The 20,884-nt window shown below is 33.4% G+C and overlaps 1 protein-coding gene across 15 annotated transcripts in view; it reads right to left on the bottom strand.

Annotated features, from left to right (window-relative positions):
- ROBO2 (roundabout guidance receptor 2) overlaps positions 1–20,884 on the bottom strand; it is an 820,467-nt gene that overhangs the window by 225,025 nt on the left and 574,558 nt on the right. For all 15 annotated transcript variants that reach the window (XM_072621616.1, XM_072621613.1, XM_072621611.1 and 12 more), the window contains exon 7: positions 19,076–19,087. In XM_072621616.1, coding sequence (XP_072477717.1) covers positions 19,076–19,087 — 12 coding nt within the window. The remainder of the gene's footprint in view (positions 1–19,075; positions 19,088–20,884) is intronic.

Below are 20,884 nucleotides of genomic sequence, written 5' to 3'. Positions count from 1 at the left end.
CTATGCTATCTGTATGTAAGACTCTGCTTTATTCCTCTTAGCACTATTGTGCACATGTCATTATGGTGCTCTCTTAGACAATAAGAGAGTTAAATGTCATGTGATTTACATTGTAGTTAGATGTTAGCATATGTTACATGTAGTTAGATGATGCCTAAAACTTCAATTTGCTAATAGTGGTTGTTTCAATAGTTATGTGTACACAAGGTCAGAGGGCAAGATTCACATTTTTAAAGTTAATTTATTGAGGAGTTTATTGCCAGCAAAACTTATATCAGACTGCTCTCAGTAGGTCCCAATTCTAGAGTCTCAATAAATTAAAAAATGAAATTAAAGATGAAAAGTACTGAAGCACAGATCAAAAGACAGAAAGAAAGTTAAGAGAGAAGTGTCCCTCTCTTTTATAACCCAGATTTGGGGCTCTAAAACAAATTGCATGCATTGCCTCCAATTCCATAAGCCCTATCTCCCTGACCACCTGCATGGGAATCATCTTTGGAAAGGTATCAGACAAAGGAATTCATTTCTGAAGGCTAAAAGATGAAAAAAATGCATCAATAACCACCTCCAATTCCCTCTGTACTATATGAGTACTTCAAACTGCCAGGCAGGAATGAAATGTTTTATGAAGAAATGACTTTCTTGATAGCACCAATGGGAGGAAGAAAGCAGTAAAGCAGCAGTTCATCAGTAGCACATACAGCACAAAGACATGAAGAAATTAAGCATATAGAATTAATGTTCTATGCCAGATTTTTTTAATATAAGGAAAAAGTCATGACAATTCAAAATACTTTTTAAAAAATTCAATAGGAGCTAAAATGAGTAAGGTATAAATTTGGGAATATGGTTAGGGATTGTGCCAGTGATTTCATCAGTATAGTGAAAAATCTTCCTCTATCAATACAGGATATCACCTACTCTGCAATTAATACTCTAGAGTTGCCTAGAGCAGGGGAAGCAAGCACTGGGATAGATGCATCACTGTCCACAAAACCTCTGCATTCAATCAAACTAGATTAAAATGCAATTAAGAAATATTTAGCAAAATTTAAAAAGAAATACTATAAAATATAGTCAATAATAATATGTATGTTTCTAAGTCAATACATGGTCCTCAGGAATCCTTATTTAGGGCTTAATGGGACCCATTTCTATTTGAGTTTGATATCTGAATTAAATAACATACCTAGAGCCATATAGCAAATAATGCATTAGAAAAAATAATTGATCCCAAGTCTTCCTGGCTTTACTTTATCCACTGTACTAGACTGCCTTTTATGGTAGCTGAGAAAATGAAAATAGTCCCTTAAAAATTTGAAGGGGGCAAGTCTATATAAACATGAATTTAAATATCAACCAAAAGGAGAATATTAGACAGACCTATTATAGACATAGAATGGACCCTATTTACTTTGTATTATAAGATGATTTTGTTCATGAATTAATCTATAATATATGATCATGGGATCACCAATTTAGAGCTGGAATGACACGAAAGGCAACATAGCATAATGAAGAGAGAGCTAGGATCACAATTATTGTGTGATCATGAGCAAGTGACTTAATCCTTCTCTCCCTCAGTTTCCTCATTTGTAAAATGGAGATAACAAAACCTGTAGTACCCACCTCACAAGATTGTTGGGAAAACTGAATGAGATGCTGTATATAATGAGTTTTTTGAAACTTGAAATATGCTCTATAAATGACAGCCATGAAATGAGCTGGAATAAACAGTGTCTGGAAAATCTCTATGTTTAATAAGTGTTTGCAAGTGAAAGACATCTGGGCTAGAAGAAAAATATGATCCTATATAGTATGAATTCTGGAGAACTACAAGAGAATATAAAAAAGGACAATTGAGATCAGAAGTCTGGAACACTTCCCTTGAAACACTGTTATGAGAATTTTAATACAATACACAGTAAATTAGGTTTGATATGTGCTAAATTATGCTTTGATACTGCATTCAGTCAGCACTGGCTTCAATCAATGTCATGCTAAAGCTCTGTTATGCTAATAATAACTTGTGAAGGTGAGTAGGACAATATGGAAATCAGAAAGTTGAACATGAAGAGAAAGCATAGGCCTAAAACAAGGTAGGCTTTGAGAGGAGGAGAAGTGAGACCCCAAAGGTTAATCACATCATGTTCAGAGCAGTTTTACAGGTGAGTATGGCTTTCTCTGGCAGGAATTAACATGAAGATAGTGATGTTTCTGTTAGGAATATTAGTATATTGTACAAGATGGTTACAGTGGCATACAATGGCTGTATTTCTGTGGTTGCGCCTGAATGAATACACTTTTCATGTTACGTGAAGAAAACTATTCTGAAATTATGTACTCAAAAATTTCAAGTTGAAAATAAAGCAGATATTTTATAGAGGATTTTTATGAATCGTCTTTTTTTTATTTTCATGAAGCACCTTTAAAATTCTAATATTTAGCTCTGCTAATCTATATGTCTATTATAGAAGAATCACTTTCCTCACTATGATGAGCAGTAAAGATTTTGCAACTGGTCGAATAGTTTGATTAACTCATTTCATTTCAAAACATAGTCTTAGAGAACACCTTGTATAATGCTAGAAATTTGGATACGTACCATGATATTATAAGTGTGGTAAAATATGAAAAAGGCATTATTTTTTACTTGTCTCTTTCCTTATTCCTACATAGTTATTCAGTCTTACAATATGTCAGTTCTTCCTCCACAGCGTCTATATCATTTATTCATGGCCTCCATCCTAACTGGATTTCTGAATTGCTGCAATAGCTTCAGATATGGCATCACTTCTCTACTCCATCACAAAAGAAACAAGTTTTTCTAAGATCATTTGCTTGCCTTTGACTGTATTCTTGTGTATAAGCTAAGAGAAAGTGGAATTCTCTATAATACTGGTGACCAATTATTAAATTAGGATTAAAGTTTTTTTTTTTTCTATTTCTTCACTCAGGGACCAGCTCCTTTAGGTCAATTAGTTTTTGAAGGACATTGTTGATAGATGAGACTGACCAAATCTTCTAGGTACATACATTGTCATCTTGGACAGGGTCCCACCCAATTCTTCTTGCCCTTAGGAAATAGGCCCAAATCTTTGTACCCCACCCATTTGGAGTTTAAGAGTAATCCAGTTCATAAAGGAGACAACTGAGTGGTCTGGGTAGAGGTGGATTCTTTTGTCCAGATTGCTAGAGACAGCTAAGTCTCATAATGAAGCAATATTATCAGCAGGAGGAACTGAAGAGTGTTAGCTCACCTCCTCATTATTATGGCCTTTCTCATTAATTTTAATCTGTCAGGGGAACCCCTTTTCTAAAGGTATTTAAGCATTCAGGGATCTACATGGTTTTGTCCTTGGATGCCAAGATAAAGCTTTGACCATTAATTTATTCTCAACTAGCCTAATTAATAAATTGATTATTAATTATCCAGAAACTTTGCCTCAGACTTTTCCTTTGTCTCAGTACACACTGGAAATAGGAGTGTTTGGGGATTAAATACTATAGCAAAGGGGACTAAGAACACAAATAGAGAAGCTAAAGACTCTCCTTTTCATATGTTTGTGCTACCAACTGTGCCTTTGAGAAGAATGTAAGAGATCTTATTGATATGTATTATTATAGCTTTCCGAAAGCAAGGAAAAGATTAAATGAATCTCTGCCCGGGATTGTCCTGAACAAAGTAAGTTAGCAGTGTGCTGGGAGGTATTGGTAAATAGAAGCTGGAGAAAAGCCTCTCCAGGTAATTCCCTTCTATTTTCTCCCAATCCTTTCGTGTTTCTCCCCTCCCCCCATCACTGTCAAAACAGATTGGAAAGTGAATATGGTGCATAAAGGAAAAGTAACACCTACAGGGACAGCTGAAGTAAGAAACTGGGAAAGAGTTCTGTCTATACAAGTATGGGGGAAAGAGAGAAAGAGAAAGAGAGAGAGAGAGAGAGAGAGAGGGAGATGCTAGCTCTTTGCTCTTCAACCAAACAATCAGTCACAGTTAGACATGATCAAATTTAGTCTCATACACTTATTAGCTGTGTGATCCTGAGCAAGTCACTTACCCTTTATTTGCCTCAGGTTCCTCAACTGTAAAATGAAGATAAATATCATCTCCCTTGTTTTTTGTAAAGATAAAATTAGAATAATTGTAAAGTCACTTAGCACAGTAATTGGTACATAGTAAATGCTATGTAAATAATAGTTGCTATTTTTAAACATGGTAAATGCATATACAATGGAAGGGGGGGGTAGGTGAATTCCTTTTGCATAAGTCTGTCCTCATTAGTGGAAAATGATTACTTGAGGCTTCTTGCCTGTGAGAGGTGAAGTTGACAAGAACTTGGGTGAGGAGATATTCTAGATCTTCTGGCTTCTAACTTTGACAAGGGCACAGGCTCACGTCAGGGAAAGGTTCCTGGAAGAAGAGAACGACTTTGGTGCCTCAATTTTGTCACTTTGCTTTTATAGCAGATACTGCAGGGGATTTCCCTGTGGGTAAGGTTGGGTAATATCTTCCCACATTTGACCTGAGACATCTCACTCTAAGTGGGAGAGCTCATTCACTCTATGTATTGTCTGGTATATTCTCATCTCTGTTACTTCTCTGATTGCTTTCAAGAATAAACATGCTGTATGCTCTTGGCAAGGATAAATGGGTTTATTCTTCTTTATTATGTTCTGTGTAACTACAATGATCTTTGTGTAACTAGCACTTGGTAGGAAAAATTTAAGCTTTACAATATGTCTTGGGGCACTCCTTACCCTCTTAAAAGACAGCAATCAGGAAAGTGGTTTGAATCTTAAAATGATTTCCTCTCAACTAACAATATAGGAATGAGGGGTAAATAGATATAATTCTAAACTGGTACTCTTTGTCTGAGGAGTGCAGAATGGCTAGCCTAATGACCCCACTCTGCTCTTCTCAGAATTGCAGGAATCAGAATTTTCCTCAGAGAAGAGTAGGCCGATAAGACTCTAAAGTTAACCCATAATATTTTATGTATTGACCCAAATGAACACATATATATAACCTACATGAACAACACATGTACCACACACATACAAAAAGTGTTAAGTTGAGAAGGGAAATGATTATGATTGATTGGGGAGATAAAGAAAAGACAAATAGAGTAGGTAGCATTTTAAGCTAAGTTTTAAATATTAGACAGGATTTCAATAAATGGAAGGTGAAGAGATTTCCAAGAATAGTAAAGAAATATGAGCAAAGCATGAAGCATGTATCACATTCAACAAGTATTCCTATTTAACTGGAGTAGAATATCAAACAGATAATGTATTGAAAGAAAGTATATGCAATAAGTCTGGAAATTTAGAGGGGGCATCATACTGTGAAGGACCAGTCACAATGGTTAAAACCCTTTTTCAACAGTTTCAAATATATTTATTAAGCAATAGGGGGGTCACTGAAATTTTGTGTGTGTATATATGTATATATATATGTTTATAAATACATACATGCACATACATACATAAAGGTAATATATGTATTCATATACACATACTAATATACAAGCACACATATATTTAAAATAGATATATGTACATTTTTATATATACACACATATGCAGATATATATATTACATATTGAATATAATATGCAATATATATTACATACATTTCATGTACATATAAAGACATATGTTACACACATACTATAACATATATACACACATATATATGTATTCTTTTGAATTCTATGAATAATATAAGATGTAGTTGTTCAGTTGTTTCCATTGGAGTCACTAAAATTTTGAAGAGAGAGGTGATATTATCTATGCATTGAAGAGACTGGAACGGGAAGAAGTGGAGAAAGACCAATTATATCTCTATTCCAATATTCCAGACAGTTGATAATAAGAAAAAAAGTACTGGCAGTAGCAAAAAAGGAGTCAAGAAGAGATGCTAGAGATATTGAAGAAGTAGATGCTAAAGGGATCACTGAGGGAGAGGGAAGAAACAAAGATTCTAAAATCATGGATTTGGATTTGGGATACTTGGCGCCAGTAATTGAAATAGTCATAAGGAAGGAACATGTAGTAGTGACAAATAATAAGTTTAACCTACAACACCTTAATCTGAAGTTCCTAGGGAGATAATGAATATAGAGATTCTTTATAAACTATAGAAGATGTGAACCCCATCTCACTGAGTGGCTTATAACTAACTGTGAATATAATTCCAGGGTAGAGGGTCTCTAACATTCTAAATAAAGATATAACCTCCTAAAGTTATAACTTTAAAAAGCAATATTTATTTAGATATCTAGATTCTACGATATATACTTTTTAACTCTAGTCTTGTTACTTTGTAGTTACAGCTTACATCTCTTCCCAGAAAGGGATGTAAAAGCCCCAGGAAATTACTTGGATCCACTGCTATGCAAACATGACTAAAGGGGCTAAAAAAATGAGTTTACGTGGCTCAGCATGATTGGGGGAGGGGTTCTTTATCTGACTGGCATTTGCAGAACAAAAGCCTGGAATCAAAGAGGCATCGCTCTGTGTATAGTTTGTATTTAACACAATTATCTCCAAACATGTCTACACCCACCTATCTACAAAATACAATTCTTAGAGTTACAAAACAAAACAAAACACAAATATTCTTCCTCCCGAAGGGAAAAACATCCCCAATACTACATAGGTAAGTTTATGTCAGTTCAGCAGATATCAGGCATTTTAATTTTTCAACAGAGAATGAAATATATTATAGGATTTTAGACCTAGGGATGGAAGGACTCTCAGAAATCATGTAATCTGTCCTCATTTCACAAATCAGAAAACCGGGTGATTCAGTGATTTGCTCAAATTCACTCATATTGTAGATGCCAGAGGTGCAGTTCAAACTCGGATTCTCTGACTCTAAGACACATGATTTTTCTACACACTACCATAAGTTGCTAGTTGTGGTGTATCCATTTGATAAAGATATGTTATAAAGATTTTGTTGTCTAATTCAGAACAAAATAGATACAGTAGAATTGTTTAATTTGAGATTGTTGATGTGAAAAATTGTTCTGTGGAAGGAATGACAAATCTGGAGTCAAAGGACTTGATTTTGCATTGTACCTGACACTAATTTTGCCATGTGTCCTTTAACATTATTTCTGGAAATTAGATTCATCACATGTAAAATCAAGTGGTAGATTTAATGACCTCTAAGGTCCCCTTCCACCTATGATACTAACTTACTAACATCTCATTGATAATGTATTATTGCAAGAAGTGTAGCCAAATTCACCTTGTTCATATATTACCAGTCAATCAAAAGTTGGGGAAAGGTAACATTGAAGATTAGAGTGATAACTAGGCATGCTCATGTGATAACAGGTTCCCTTAGGGAAATGGGGAGTGTCTTAAGTACAGGAATAAAAAGAAATAGTCACACTGATAGATTTACTGGGATGTGAAGGTCCTAGATAGATGCAGAATATCCTGATCTTATTACCTTTGAAATAGAAAAAGTAGAAAAGAGTACTTTTGAAAAGTATAGTATTTCAGCTATATTGTGATTTAACTAGTCTATTGTCAGCCTCTTTGGGAATCTAAACACCATTTACAAAATTATTTCTATGGGAAAATACATTGAATTCCAAAAGTTTACTTATAAATGGAAGACTACCTGTATTTTTAAGATGAAAAATTTTGTCATTGTTCTGCACAAATTCTAACCCACTAAATTAAATTACTTTCAAGTTAACCAGTCCATCTTGTGTCAAACAATTTTGACTTTTTACTTTGTCTCTTAGTGGGAACTAGGAAATGGAATAATTTTTTTAAACTTATGAGTTCTACAGATAATTTTACTTTCATGGAATATACTATGAATTTAGGATGTGACAAATCATTAAATGTGGTTATTTTAAAACATCTAATCTTGACTACAGAACCTCTCAGTTTTCATCATCAGAATGTGAACATCTTGAAGGAGCATCTAAATAATCCTAAGATAATAGTAAAAAGAGAAAACGGAACATTTATATCTAAGAAAAACAAAAAATAGGGAGACCATAATGGGGAAAAATGGTTCTTCAAATAAATGCTGAGACAAGACATACACTCACTTAACCTGTCAAGATGCCATGACTATAATGTCAGCACTTTAGCTAAATTCAGTAGGCCCATCATACTCCATTATCTCATTTTTAAAAGATATCAGGAAGATGCCATTCTTCCTCTCCAATGCCAATCCGGCAAGACAGAAACCCAGAAATGTGGTAATGCTGGAGAGTTCTTTATTTATCTGAGTCTTCAATAAGTAATTCCAATATTTCTTATTAACACTAATTATGTTTTATATGGAGGTTTTATTTCATTGGTAAGTTTTTTCTTAGATTTTATGTGCCTACTATCAGTATGCTGGAAGGAAGTGGGTGTTTGTAGATGTAGACATTAACAATGCTATTTAAAATAAAAGAACAGTGGATTTTGGTATCAGAGGATTTGTACTTGAATACCTGGCTCTTCTCCTTCATTTCGACAAATCACTTTTCTGTGGGCTTCTATTTTCATTTTTGTTTGATACCCCTGGTCTAGATGATTTCTAAAGTCACTTGTCATTCCAAATCTTATAATCTTGATAACATAAATGTTTAGGGGAAGAATATAACCTATGGATGTATTTAGATGTGCCTTTACGTAGATCACACAGTGGATAAAGCATTATCCTGGAATCAGGAAGAACTGAGTTCATATCTGGTCATCTTGGGCAAGTCACTTAACCTGTTTGCCTATTTAACCTCATCTATAAAATGGGAGTAGCATTTACCTTCCAGACTGGTTGTAAAGATATAATGAGGTAGTATTTGTTAAGCACATAATAGACATTATACATAGGCATTCTAATAGGCTAGCTATCACAGTCAATGTTGGTAATATTCCTATGGTAGTGTTGACATTTTTACTAGATTTAAGTTATTTATTATTTTTTCTGCTACAGTAGATATGCACAGATAATATTCACATTCAATTTATTTGTAATATGGATCCAACTCGTGGGCAGAGTCTCTAGAAGGAAAGTTTCCCACATGGAGAAAGAAGTTAAGAAAGCCTGCTTCTAGGAGAGCTGTGATGAAATGGAATGGATGTAAGTTGAAGAGTCTGTAGAGCATGTGGAGACATTTGGGTTTTGGTCTGTTAATCACACAGTTAGGAGGAACTCTTTTGGATTTTCTCTGTAGCCAGAACTGGGAAAATCTTCAAATGACCCAACAGAGCCTTGGTCTCTTTTAAAAATCAGTCTTTTTGTCTGTTTTGTTTGTGGTTAACAGCATCTAGTGAGAGGTCATACTGTAAGGAGAGAAGCCTTGGAATTTTCTCCACATTGAGGCCATGTCCATTTTAGATGAAAGGATTAAAGCCTCTGGCCTTATGAGAGTAGGAGCGTCCTCTAGTGTCCCATGTTTTGGAGTCTGAATTTTGCAGCCAGCATGACTTTGATTCCCCAAGTAACAAGGAGTAACCTTAGAGAGTCACCTTCTGAACCCAGGTTATGAGTAGCTATGATAAGGATTCTTCCTGGAGCCAAGTTATACTTGGACATGAACTCGTAAGGATCAATGTTATGCAGAAACTGAACAAAGTGTGTTTCCCTGAGGTACTGGGGGAAAATATATGTACGTTTATTTTTGCTGTGTCATTGAAGCAAAAGTTCTTTTGTAATAGTGAATTAATGTTAAGTGATTAAATGAAACTGAGGTGCTTTTTATAGGTGCCTAAGATTTGGAGGTAGGGTTAGGGGTGGAGGAAGTCATAGTTGGTAAGAGCTCAGGACTAGGCCAAAAGAAAGAAAAGTTGGTCAAACCCCTCAGGGTATCCTAGAACCCTGAGGGCAGATGAAGTAGTCTGTCTAGCTCTGGTGAGGCAGAGCATATTCACCGCACATGATATAAGGACAACATAGAAATATCACACACACACATACACACACACACATACACAAATATATACATACACATATACACTATACACATACACACACACACACATATATATATAAATATATAAACAAAAATGTTGAGAAATCATTGCATAGTAGATAGTGTACAGGAATTAGACTCAGGAAGACTTGGACTGAAATGCACCCACTGACAATTATAACTTCTTTCTCTATGGGTAAATTATGTAGTCTCCTTAGGCCTTAGGCAACACACTAAGTTACTGAGTATAATGGTCACCAGAGGTAGAATGAGTTCCCATACTTCAATCAGTTTTAATATATACACAATACAGAGGCACAATCCCTAAAAAGTCAATACAGTTTTAAGCTATTAAATCTTAAACAATATATAAAATGTATATACATTCTATTTTAAAAATTATAGGAACTTTATATTATGAAGATTTTTACCTGATTGCAATTTTAAATGGACTTCATCATATGATGTCTGGAGTTGGAAATGGATTTCCACGAAGAATTCTCAGACATGATCATTTGGGGATGTAATGGTAATTTAAATGGGAAGAACTTTCAGATTCATTAATGGGCCCATGTGACCTGCTTAAATCACATGGAAACTTAAGTCACATGCGGTAGAAGGAGCTTGCTGAACATATAGAACAGGAAAGGTGGAGCAGAACTGAGAAGAAGTTGGTCAGGCTAGTCAGAGCTGGGAAGGACATAGGTAAACAGGTACAGCTAGGCTTGTGAGTGCTTGTTTGTGGGAAGACTCCAGTGGGGAGGTGTCACGGGGAGGTTTGGGAATGACTTTATCCCCTGCCCTGCTAATGCATATTGACTTCTTGCTTACTGTGATGGATTTGGCTTTCTGGTGTTCAGATTTGGATTTCTGGTATGTGAATAAATGTTTTTTTCTTCTGACTTCTATATGGAGAGTCTGTTATACTTTGCAATTCAGAATTATGCTGGCACATTCATAGTTTCCCTCGTTGCTGTGAATATTGCCTGGGTGATACAGAGGAGATAGTCTTATGCTTTTATCTTTCATTATAATTATATTTTTAAGGACAGGTTTAAGTTTAGAATGTTACATAATTTGAAGTAGAAATGAAAACTCCACTACTTCTTCTTTAGAGTTAAGACTTAGAAAAAATAATAATTTTTTCATGATGTTTACATTTTTCTAGTTTTATCTTTAATCATAGAATAAGAATAGTGTTGGTAATAATAACATTGATAATAATAATAATATTTACATAGCATGTTATGGTGAAAAAGTGCTTAACAAAGATTTCATCTTCCCGATAACTTGGTTATATGAGTAATGTTATTATTCTTGTTTTACAGATGACAAAATTGAGGCTGAGAGAGGATAAATGACTAAAGTCAAACAGCTAGTAAGTTACTGAAGCAAGATGCATACTCAGGTCTTCCTGATTCCCAGTCTAATGCCCATCTACTAGCTGAAGGAAAGGAAAGGGAAAGGGAAAGAACTTCCCACCTCAAGTGATGCATACATCCCTGTCTGTCAGTATGTGTGTATGCATGTATATACATATATATGTATATATGTACATGCATGTGTGTATATATATATATATAATATACATATATATTCAAAAAAAGAGGAATTTTGGAAAGAATTTGTTCTGAAAATTTGTTCTGAAAAGTGACATTTTAAAAGTAGATCAATTGATTCTTTTTATTTATCATCCCCTTCTTTATATTTTTCAAAAGTATTTTGGGGGCAGTAGTTCTACTGCGTGTGTGTGTGTGTGTGTGTGTGTGTGTGTGTGTGTGTGTGTGTGTATGGAGAGAGAGAGAAGAGAGAGAGAGAACTAATATATTGCTGTTGAAAGAAAAAATGAGCATGTTAATGAAAATGATGGTCTCATCTCTATGATTAGAGTGACAAAATTAGCAAGGACAATAAAGCAAACAAGAGTGGAAGATCACTTCTTAGATTCTCTTTTTGAAAAATTGGGATATTAAAAAAAGAAGTTTGAGTTCCTGTTACCTTTGCTTAAAATACTGGACCGAATCAGATTGAAATTAGTCAACCTCACCTATCACCTGATCAAAACATATGGTGCAATGAAAAATGAATTGTTAATAATTACTGAATGAGAATTTACATAAAGTAGCTAATTAGTGCCAGGTGCCATAAAACATTAAACACATATAGAAAAGTGATGATCATGACTTGTTATGTGGTGACAGGTTTTATAGAGACAGATTCATTGTGAAGAATGAGATTTGAAATCTCCAAACTTAAAAAGTGATATACAATATTTATGAAACCTCTGAGAAATGTGATATATTTAATGTAAACTTTCTTACACAATGGCTACATGCCATATTTGCCTATGTTAAGGGGAAAAATAAATATAATAGTGCCCCTGGTGATGGAACTAGTATACTGAATACAACATTATCCAATGTTTTGTTTTGTTTTTTAAGAAGCCCTCTGTTTTTCTGCTGTACAGCCAATGCATTATTAATGTTCATCCATCACTTTCATTCCCAAAATAAATTGCACAAAAAATCCTTAGAAACATTTTGAAATGTGAGTATATAAATAAAATTGAGAAGTTGCTGCATCTGAGTCAAGAAGGTATCTCCTTGTGCACTACACATATTTAAATGTACATGTAATAGCCTAGATTAACGGAGTGTTTTTCTAATTTTTCTCTCAGAATACACAAGCATAAAGGAAAAGAAAGAGATGGGAAGGATATTTTCCAGAATGCAATATAATCTAGGAAGTCCAGAATAGCTTGAACAAAGTAGAGAGGAAGTCTACTTTGATGGCTAAAAAGGTAGCATAATGTAATAGAAAGAACTGAACTTGGAGACACAAGATCTGAGTTCAAATTCTAGTTCTGCTTGTGTGACCTTTGGCAACTATCTAAAGTTATCTAAATTTCAATTTTCTCATCTGTAAAATGAGGATATTGAACTAGATGATCTCTGAGTTCTTTCCCAGCTTTAGATCGGTGAATGGCTTCTTTCACATGAATTTCTGACATTTTGATATTATATGTACATATGTGTATATATATATATATATATATATATATGCATACACACACACTTATATATGTGTATATGTGTGAGGTGTGCACACACACATATATAGCCTCATTGTTGCTGTTACTTTCAATCAATCAATAAACATTGACTGAGTGTCTACTGTATGTCAAGCAGTGTTGTAAGCACTGGGGATGCAAAAAGACACAGAAAACAGTCTCTACCTTCAAGAAGCTTACAGTCAAATAGAGGAGACAGCAAAGACACTATCTATCTATCTAAACAAGTTGTTAGAATAATTAAAAGAGGGAAGGCACTAAAGTCAAGATAGGTTGGGAAAGGGTTCTTTTAGAAAGTTGGATTTATGTTGGGAATGAAAGTAAGTCATGGAAACCAGTAGGCAGAGATGAGGAGAGAAAGCATTCCAGGAATGGGGAACAGGTAGAAAAAATGCTCTGAGACAAAAGATGTAGTGTTCTCTTTGTGAAACAGCAAGGAAGTTGGTGTCACTAGATTAAGGTTAGGTTATTGTGGACTTTGATTGCCTAACAGAGGATTTTGTATTTTATCCTGGAGGCAACAGGGAGTCCTCAAAGTTTATTGAGTTGGAGGATGATGTGATTAGACCTGCACTTTAGGAAAATCACTTTAATCACTGAATGGAGGATGAATTGAAATGGAAAGAGCCTCAGGGCAGGCAGACTCTGTCAAAAGAAGGGGATATATTTGAGAGATGTTGTAAAGGTGGTATTGGCAGGCCTTGGCAACAGTCTGGATATGGAGAATAAGAAATAGAGATTTATCCAGGATGATGCCTAGGTTGCAAATCTGAGGGACTGGGAGGATGGTGCTGCCTTCTATAGTACTAAGGAATGTTTAAGGAGAAAGATAATGAGTTCAGTTTTAGTCATATTGAATTTAAGATGCCTACTGCACATCGACTTCAAGGAGTCTGAAAGGCAATAGGAGATCCAGAATTGGAGATGATCAGAGATATTGGGGCAAGACAGGTAGATTTGAAAATCATCAGCATAGAAATTTTATCCATGGGAGCTGATGAGATCACCAAGTGAAGTAGTATAGAGGGGGAAGAGTCCTCAGGACAATCCCTGAGGGACACCTACATTAGAAGATGTGACATGAGGGAGGACTCAGCAAAGGAGGCAGAGAAGGAATCCTCAAAGAGATATGTGGCAAACCAGGAGAATGGCAACTGTATTCTCTCTGCGTATTACAGTTAAATGTATGGAGTACATTTGTTTCCTGTTGCTTGTCACTAAACTGGAATCTCTATATGGCACCTCACTACAAATGAAATTTAATAAAACTAGGTTCTTTGAAACTAACATCAAACATTTATTAAACAAAGAGCTTCAAGGGCCTCTAACTCAACAATAAAATGGATACACAAAATAAAGTAGCTCCACTTCTCCAAGATCCTATTTGTGAATATAAACTAGAACTTTTAATGGAGTTATAATTCATACATGGTGTATTAAAAATATGTTCATGTAGATAAGAGATAAAAGTAATCACAATATATTTTAAAGGGATGTTGTTCCTTAATTATAGACAAGTTAAGGTTTGAAATTTTATGTGTCAAATTTATTTATTGTGTATTCATGGAAAAAAATTGAAAGTTTCCACGAAGTCATGCATCACTGGTTTGCCTTTGATGGTTTAGTTAATTTTCATCTGATATGCTCAGGTTTTATTTGTGATATTTGATGCAGTTGGTGCCTAGCATATGGTATGCAAGATGCAAAATACAACAGGCCTCAGCTTTAGGAGCAAGGCAGCTGGTGGATTTGACAGTTCTGTTCCAAATTACTCATTGTGTTTTGAGTTGCTGCTAGGAAAAAAATGTGTTGCCCATTTCCAAAATAGATGTTCTTTTTTATTTATAAGCTGATGAAATACTTCCAATAGAAAATAAGACAGATGGGTTTAGGAAGAAAGATATTTATCCCTATACTGTTTACTTCTGCTTTTTCCCTTATCAAATGACTTTTCCAAATGAACAAATTGATATTCCAATAGTTTCAATTAACTACATTGCATTTTTTGTTTTGATTTTTGCACAAATAATGTTTACAGAACAGTAAAAAGCCTCAACATTGAGGCAGTGCTGGAGAGGTTGTATTCTTGGACTAAAGTAACAATAAGTTTTTGCAATGCCTGAAGTCCATATGGAATTTAGATCAAAATGTTCTCAGAAGAATGTGAAAGGAAAAGAAAGGGATTCCAGAGAAGAGCTTCCTAAAATAGAAGAGATGACTTTGCCTGTTACCATTAAAATTTACAACATTGACATTCTCAAATCAAAAATGTTTCTTACAATCTCAGGTGAGACCTCTGGCTAGGAGGGCATGATTGAATCTACAGTTTGCACAGAGAACAGACATAGTTTTCTTAAATATAGTTTAAATGAGAGTCATCTACATTGATAAAACTCCTGATTAGACTAATGACTCTAAATGAGATTCCACTAAAGACAAGTTGGTTCAAAATGTAGTAATTTGTCTCCTAAGAGTAACACAACAGAAGACTTTGGAATAGTCCTATAGAATGCGCATTATTTTCCAATTTTATCTTAAATTGTATTAAAGATATTGGCATTGGTATATAAAGCTCTGGAAACAGATTTTCTTAGAAATAGACTATCCTATTTCCTAACCTGCCCCCATCAGCAATGATCTAGTTGATGAATAGGTGAATCAGAGTAATTTTGTTTTCCTTGAAGAAGACTCATTGTGTCATGAGCCCTGTGACCTACTCTGAATGCAAGATGAAGTTATCATTTTACACTCTATAACATGAGAAATGTATCTTCTGCTTTAGCTTTAATTTTATAATTTATATAGATACTTCTAAGTGCTATGACTTAGCAACACAATAGCAAAATGAATCCAATAGGTAGGAACCTGTGATTTAAGGAGTAGTTGTATTGTACAACTGAAAATTCAAATTCTCATAATAATTTCTGTTGGAAGCACTGACAACATATCCCTGGAGTACTCTAACAATCCCTCTTTGCTTTGGTCAAGTATACTTTCCTAAAGATCTGTTTGTGTACTTTGTAAATCTAAAACCAACTAATTACAAAAAGTTGCATTTTTTTTCCGTAAGAGGCATTTGTCCTTAATTACACAATGTGTAAATTTATTTTGTTTGTATTGGCAGGCTGAAAAGGTTTGAAACAATTTTAACTACAAAAAGAGAGTGGAGTGACCAGACACTGATGGAAAAAGCTGTTCCAATGCAAGAAAGAAAATGTAAAATATTATCTCATTAGCTGTACCTCCTTTGATCATATTATAAAAAATATCTCCAAATTACAAGTAGAACTCAATTTTAAAGTTGTACACATAAAGTGATTTAAAGTTAGAAGCACATTTTTTTCATATTTTTGTTGCACTATCATAAGCCATGTGAGATAGATTTATGAAATGTTTGGATTTCCCAGAAAGAAGTATAATGCTTCAAAGTAGTCCTCTTTAATTTTGGTCAATTAGCAATTTAGGAATGAATTTCAAATTTAAGGAATAAAAAATAAAATGAATTTAGAAATGCCGAGCAGATTGTGGATCCTAAGTCTACATTAGATTTTTTAAATTGCTGTGCACACATATATTTACTACGTTTTAACTCTAATGGAAATTGGTGACACAATTGTCTATGTTCTGAGAACTTATGTTACACTATAAATCAGTCTGGCATGACAATAACTTATCAGCACAACACATCTGCTGTATAGAGAAGTACACTTCAGACAGGATTTCTACTGTCATTTGAAAATTGGAGTTCTCATAATGAGTTTTGACAGATGCTGAATCAGCATGTACTTGAGAGCATTATCTTTGCTTTAGACAAGTTTGCCTATTTCATTATATATCTTTTTAAAGCAGTATTTTGTTTTTTCCAATTACATATAAAGATAATTTAAACATTCTTTTTAATAAGATTTTGAGTTCCAAATTTTTCTTGCTCCCATATATGTAAGACTATATTATACTTATTTCTACTTGTCATCTGTTTCTCTGTAGTTGAATATCATCTTCCTTCATAAGTCCCAAGTGTTTCCATATTTTTCTAAATCCAACACAACTAAGAATGGAGTGGTTTTTCCTGTTTTAGGTGCTTAAGTATTTAATGATAATTTTAAAAGTTCCCAATTCCAAAAGGAAGCTCTTCTGATGTTTATAAAGATTTTTTTTTACAACTTTTATCATTCAATTAAGAAATTTCATTTTAAAATCACCCCCAATTTATAGCAAAAATAAGCTATTTAAAAAAAAAAGTTTATTACATAAGAAAAAAAATAAATTGAAGAGGAGTAGTTCTAACTCATAGATCCAGAGATGGCTGTTGGAATCATTTTCACGTGTGATATAAAATAAAGTAGCATAATACTCTCACATTCTCTCCCAGTTTATATCATTTAACTGTTTACATTCTTTCTTAGATTTTCTCATCTGGTCAGAATTTCCTGATGGAAATGTGAAAGATTACTTAAAATGTCCATCAGTATGAGCTTGTATGGCACTTTTCTTCTCTTCTTTCAAGATCCAGTGTAGCTGCTAGTTCCTCCATTTAACCCTCCTTTATTTCCTTAGATGAATATGATTCCTTTCTCTTTAGATTTTCTTAGTCAACAATATTCTACCTTATATCATTCTTAATTTTGCAGATATCTTATTAAATTATAAGCCCCTAAAGGACAGAGACTGTACTGTATTGTTTTTCATCTTTCTATCCTTGGTAACTTGTATATACTAGGTGTTTAATAAATAGATGCTGAACTGAATTTACTACATTACATCTTGAGTATGGAGAGGGCTCAAGTTTTCTCACTTACAAAATGAGCAAAGTGAAGTAGAGGATAGACAGTATAGTTTACATATCTAACACTCTAGTACTCTGTGCAATTTGAAAAGATCAATCTTCATGAATATTGTCTGGAAAATAAAACTGATTGACCCAAATGCTGTGGTAACATACATGAATAACTTGGAAAAGTAACAGGTACATTTCAAAAATACTAGGTCAATGTCTAAGAGATGTGTGTGGGAGAAAAGTAAATACCAGTAAAGGTGACATTAACTTTTGCAGGTAACTGACGGGTCATTTGTTTTACTGCAGCAGTAATTTCATATGTAGCTCTCTGGAGTATACATTTACTTAAATAAATTCATGTATTTCTTTGTATTATTTTTATTTCAACCTACTTTTAATGGATTGGCTATAAGTATTCCAAAAGATTAAATATAGATGGGCAAAGAGTGCAAAATAAATACATTATCAAATTATTTTTTTATCTTTATTATTCTCTGAGTTTTTATTTAATTAGTATTTATAAAGGATAATTAAAATATTATGTAATAGATTTAACCTTTCAAATTCCATATTGTTATTAACAAACTATCAAATAAATGTTGACTAGTATACATGCTTTTGCTCTTAGTAGTGTGAACCATTTTTTTGATGAGTAATTTGAAAAACACAAATCATGAATTTTTTTGTGTGTATAAAATGTTATAGTTGTTCCAACTCTCCTGCCGCATCTTTTAATAACGAAGTAACTATCTACAATATCAGGAAGGTAATATTAATTTGATGACTAAAGCATTTAACATACATTTATTTTAAAGCATGCAGATAATAATCAAATAGCACTAAAATTGACTCCCTCCCCTCCATCAAAAAAAAAAAAAAGCTGTGACTGAAAATAGTTAAAAATGAAGAGAGGAAGATAATTAATAAATTCCTTTATAAACCTTGAGTGTAGGTATTCTTTTAGCAGGCTCCTCTGATCATTGGGTTTTAGAGATACTTCACAGATGAAAAGGGAAATTTATTGTCCATCTCTTTAAGAAAATTCAGTCACATACTTTTTTTTGGTACCCAGATAATTGCCTCTATGTGAAAAGCCACTACATATAGTTTATCCAAAATGATAAAGTGATGAAACAATTAAAATAACTTTCTTGATGGTCAAGCCCTCACCTAGTATATTAATATTACATGGCATAGGTGAACTAATATACTTCATTCAATAAAATGTTGCTTGCATGAATTATGAAGCATTGCATAAAGCCATGCTAAATGGATAGAAGGATGGTTACTTACCAACAGGACGAGCTGTTGACATTACAATGGTGTGGTGAGAACATAAAAAAGAAATCAAAAAAAAAAAAAGAAAATTGTCAGAATGCATGATGAGTAATGTTACATTAAAGAATGGACAGTAGAGTGAAATTGAAATTAGAAATTTAAATGTGACCAGAGCTTTAGGTTATTTCCTTAAAAACAAAAAAAATAAAGCAACCTTTTTTCTTTAAAAGAATAAATACACAAGGTATCTTAGAAATGTTTACAGCGAATCAATTGATAGATATTTTGGATAAACTTATATGTCAATTACCACAATGAATGCCTTTTCTGAATGAAACTACATTGTCCTACCAAAATATTATGGTATTTGATGATAATATCTATTCTTGTTAATAAAGGAAGTTATCATTATCTAATTTAAATACCAATTGAATTTTAGTTCAGGCTAGTCAGAAATATTACAAGGGCTATAGAAAAGCCCATGACACTACTTTCACTTACTGATAACAGCATATCATTTTTCATCCACCAAAAGAATTGATAAAAATATAACACAGGTTGAAATGACCTTAGAGATTTCAATTTAGTACCTTCCAGATTATTGTTTACTTAAATTCCATTTGAGGGAGGTGTGACAAAAGAAAGATTGAAAAGCTGATTTTTTTTTCTGTTAAGAATGACTATAAAATGACACTGCAACAAATGATCTCATGATTATGCAATAATCTGCTTGAGAATATTATTACTAGAACACTGTAACTAATGTGAAAATACAAGGATGTTATGAGAATCTCAATCTCAAGAAGTTTTACAAAATTTAAATAAAACTTAATACACTAATCAATGAATCATCAGTTATAATTCTAGACAAATATTCCAAATATGAACCTGCATTATTTTTCTCTTCTGAAGAGAAAATAGATGTACTTAGCAACATTTATACTTTAAAAGTATATTTTATAAAAATGTGAAAAAAAGCTAGCATACTATTAATGGTACAATGCAGAAGCTGAATCTACCTCAACATGCAACCAAAATGAATGATCTATTTACAGTATTGATATTGCTATAGTAAAATTTGGGGAGAGTTTTGTTTCTGCTTCTGTTTTCTTTCTTTTTTTTTATGTTAGGCATTTATATAAACGTACAATATCTTACTTCATAGCATTTGCTATGAGTGGTATGGATTTCCAAATCACATGATAATCTTTCCTGTTTCTTCAGTGTTGATAACTAAAGTCAATTCCTGCATCAGAGGTATAAATTCTGTGTTTCAAAATGTATTTTGAAACACTGTTATAAATATATTCATATGGACTGGGGTGGGTTGATTGATTTTAACAGAAGGGAAAAAAATACATGGAGGAGAAAAGACAGTTCTCACTCAATGCCCTTTTATTTACCTTTTCACTTCTTCTAAATACAACTGAAAATGACTACTATTGTGATATAAATAGTTGGTGTAGGGTTACAAGATTTAGCAATGAGATTTCTCCATCTCTTTGCCAATGTATAGTATGAATGTCAGTTTATGTCAGTTTGGATCTATTTATTTCCATAGTCATTTCATTTTCGTTTCACTCTAAATTTCAAACATTTTTGGTTCTGACTTGTATGCTCTGAAATCCAGTACTTCATCCGTCTGAAGGCAAAAAGTAACAATGAAAAATAATCTAATGAATTCTTTTTCACTTGAATTTAGATGAGCTTTGAAGGGACAAGCTTGATTCTTATGTTTGTCAAGGTAATAAACTAATTTTAAGAGAAATGAATGTAGATACTGAAATGAGTAAATGGAAGCAGCATTCACTCTGGAATCAAAAG

This window comes from Notamacropus eugenii, chromosome 6 (assembly GCF_028372415.1).
Source record: "Notamacropus eugenii isolate mMacEug1 chromosome 6, mMacEug1.pri_v2, whole genome shotgun sequence".
Taxonomy (NCBI): Eukaryota; Metazoa; Chordata; class Mammalia; order Diprotodontia; family Macropodidae; genus Notamacropus; species Notamacropus eugenii.
Note: the sequence above shows the minus strand (reverse complement) of the source record. Positions and strands in the feature narration are given on the sequence as shown.